General features: G+C 33.6%; 1 protein-coding gene across 2 annotated transcripts in view; it reads right to left on the reverse strand.

Moving 5' to 3' along the window:
• The window catches only part of LOC122259925 (retinol dehydrogenase 13), a 9,836-nt gene that overhangs the window by 125 nt on the left and 7,211 nt on the right, over positions 1 to 2,500 (reverse strand). For both annotated transcript variants that reach the window (XM_043026919.2, XM_043026920.2), the window contains exons 6-7: positions 1,946 to 2,153; positions 1 to 46 (exon numbers count right to left, since the gene is read on the reverse strand). The exon at positions 1 to 46 is cut by the window's left edge and continues 125 nt beyond it. In XM_043026919.2, the coding sequence (XP_042882853.2) occupies positions 1 to 46; positions 1,946 to 2,153 (254 nt within the window). The remainder of the gene's footprint in view (positions 47 to 1,945; positions 2,154 to 2,500) is intronic.

Consider the following 2,500-nt stretch of genomic DNA (forward strand, 5'->3'; position numbering starts at 1 on the left):
TTCCTTGTCCATGGCAGCCTCTGACACAGCTGCCTCTTTCTGGTTGCTGTAAAATATCAGAAGTTTCTTGTCAAAATCTTCTTTATTCCAACAGAAATGTCAAAATACATCTACACTCCGCAGGTTTTTTCATCTGTTAGCTCATATATCCAGGTGCATAAGGTAGTCTTTGGTGGTTAAGCCTAACATTATAGGAGGGATTAAAGATTTAAAACTCAAGGTGAGTGACAGAGCAATGGTGCCAGCAATATACCATGTCATGGCACACGGCCCAGCACCCCCTTAACCAAAGTGGGACCTGAGTCAATCCTTGATATGGCTGTAGTGAGCAGCGTGTCTATAATGGGTGACTAAACTCAAAATACCCTGCTCATCACAAAATGCACATGCGGTAACAGTGGACACTTTTTTTTGCCCTAAGCTGGGTGCATACACTGGGCATCCAAGGGGAAGGTCCCTCCACAGATACAAATTTAAATACTTATTCGATTACATCCCTAATCATGACATAGCTGCAGTTGTATTATAATGTAAAGGTCATAGGAAAAAATAATCAGAAAAAAAAATGTATTTCTATGACACGTGAAATGTAAAAAAAAATATGATATGAATATATAAGAGATGTTAAGGACAGAAAAGAAAACAAAAAAGATGTTAATCAATAATGGGAATATCTATACATGAACACATGTAGATAATGTCCAATTCATACACAAAAATTGATAATCATATTTCATTTGTAAATAAAAATTGTAATATATGTACATTTACACTTGTATTTACTGTATTTGCTTCAAATACAGTTACATTCTTTTAAGTATTTCAACTTATTAATTTTTGAAGCTTTTGTACAGAACATCAATTTTTGAAATTGGCTTCCACGTATTTGGAAGTCCCTGCTTCTGCCTCAATGGAAAGACATCAGCATTAAAGGAAAGGCATTGTGAACTTGTTGATGTTATCTTAGTTATTCACTTCTTGAAATGCACATGTCTATTAGGTGCTATGTGTAGGCTTTAGCTTTATTTCAATGAAGCTTTTTTTCAAAGTAAAATATCATAAAAAAATATAATACATGATCATAAGAGACACTCAGTGAAAGGGCTTCCTGCATGGAATTAATATGAATCAAACATTTCGAGTTATGGTTTTATTTTCTGCAATTAAACACAAGTGCTTAGATTTCTAAAATTTGAAATAATTATCTCTAATATACTTGTACGCAGAGTTATTCAAACATTTTAGAGTTACAAATAACTTCATAAGTTTCAATAATTTGGAAATGATTATTCTTAATGCATTTATTTGAACAGTAATTAAATCGAAAATCATTGATTTGCTTCTTTATTCGATACTGTGTCTTGATCATTTAAGGGGTATACCTGAGTGTTTATCTCTTGGAGCATAAATCCTAAGAGATGGGGATGGCAAAATATTTATATCAAGGCATTTTTTAGCTATATAATTAGGATGAATGTATCTGAAAATACTGTACCAATCATTTTTGCATTTTATTTGTATTTGAAGCTTCATATTTTTTGCATGTGCAGTGTACTGGAGGACTATAATTAGGTAGGTTATTTGCATTTATATTTACGTTTGGCCATGAAGAAATTTAGTGTATTTGTGGCTGCATTTGTATTTGGGTACTTAGGTCTCCGTGGGACACGTGATCATGCTAACTGTCTTCTTGATTCGCATTTCTTCATGCATACAGAGGTTTTAAACGGTAATTCGTGATATGAATAACTTGAAAATGTAGGAAGGAATGATAATTTTTACATGGTTGTACCCTACTATATTGCTTAAGTGGTATTTTTTTTTTATTGATTCCACTTTATCCTTTAAAGACTTAATTTCTTCATGGAACAAACCTTAGTATCTATGTTCCATGCATCTAAAGTCCTGATAATTAATCATACACAAATGCCTTGTCTGAACTCACCTGAAGTATTTGCCACTGACTCCTTCCAGATCAGAGCTAAGAGCTGCATAGATGGTGGTCTGAGCTCCCTGGCGAGGAGTTTTCAAGAAAAGCCATAGCAGTGGTTTTAAGAATACTGCTGCTATCCAGCTTTTGTAAATGCTCATATGTCTGCCAAGCTCTGTTAGGACAATGCCTGGGTGGACAGCATTACAGGTTACCCCAGTTCCTGTCAGAATAAATCAGAATCTGTCATTCTTTATATCCTTTATATTTGTTTTTAAAATATAAAAGTACAATTTAGCCCTACAAGCTCTATCAATTAACTTCTTTCAGAAGTATTACTTCAAATGAACTATATCTATTCTCTATTAACATTCTGTGTGTCATATGATACTACTACATGCTACTTCACTGTAGGTTTTGCTGACTCATCCATATAAATAATAATAGCTGTAATCTGCAGTGTAGGATGTTCTAATGTCCTAACCATTAAAGCCTGCTCTGTACAAGTAGTCAACTCTTTATCAGAATAATAACGAAAAGAAAGAGAGAGCGAAAGAAAAAAGAAAAAAA

Source organism: Penaeus japonicus, unplaced genomic scaffold, assembly GCF_977035675.1.
Source record: "Penaeus japonicus unplaced genomic scaffold, GWHDUDI00000001_assembly GWHDUDI00000024, whole genome shotgun sequence".
Taxonomy (NCBI): domain Eukaryota; kingdom Metazoa; phylum Arthropoda; class Malacostraca; order Decapoda; family Penaeidae; genus Penaeus; species Penaeus japonicus.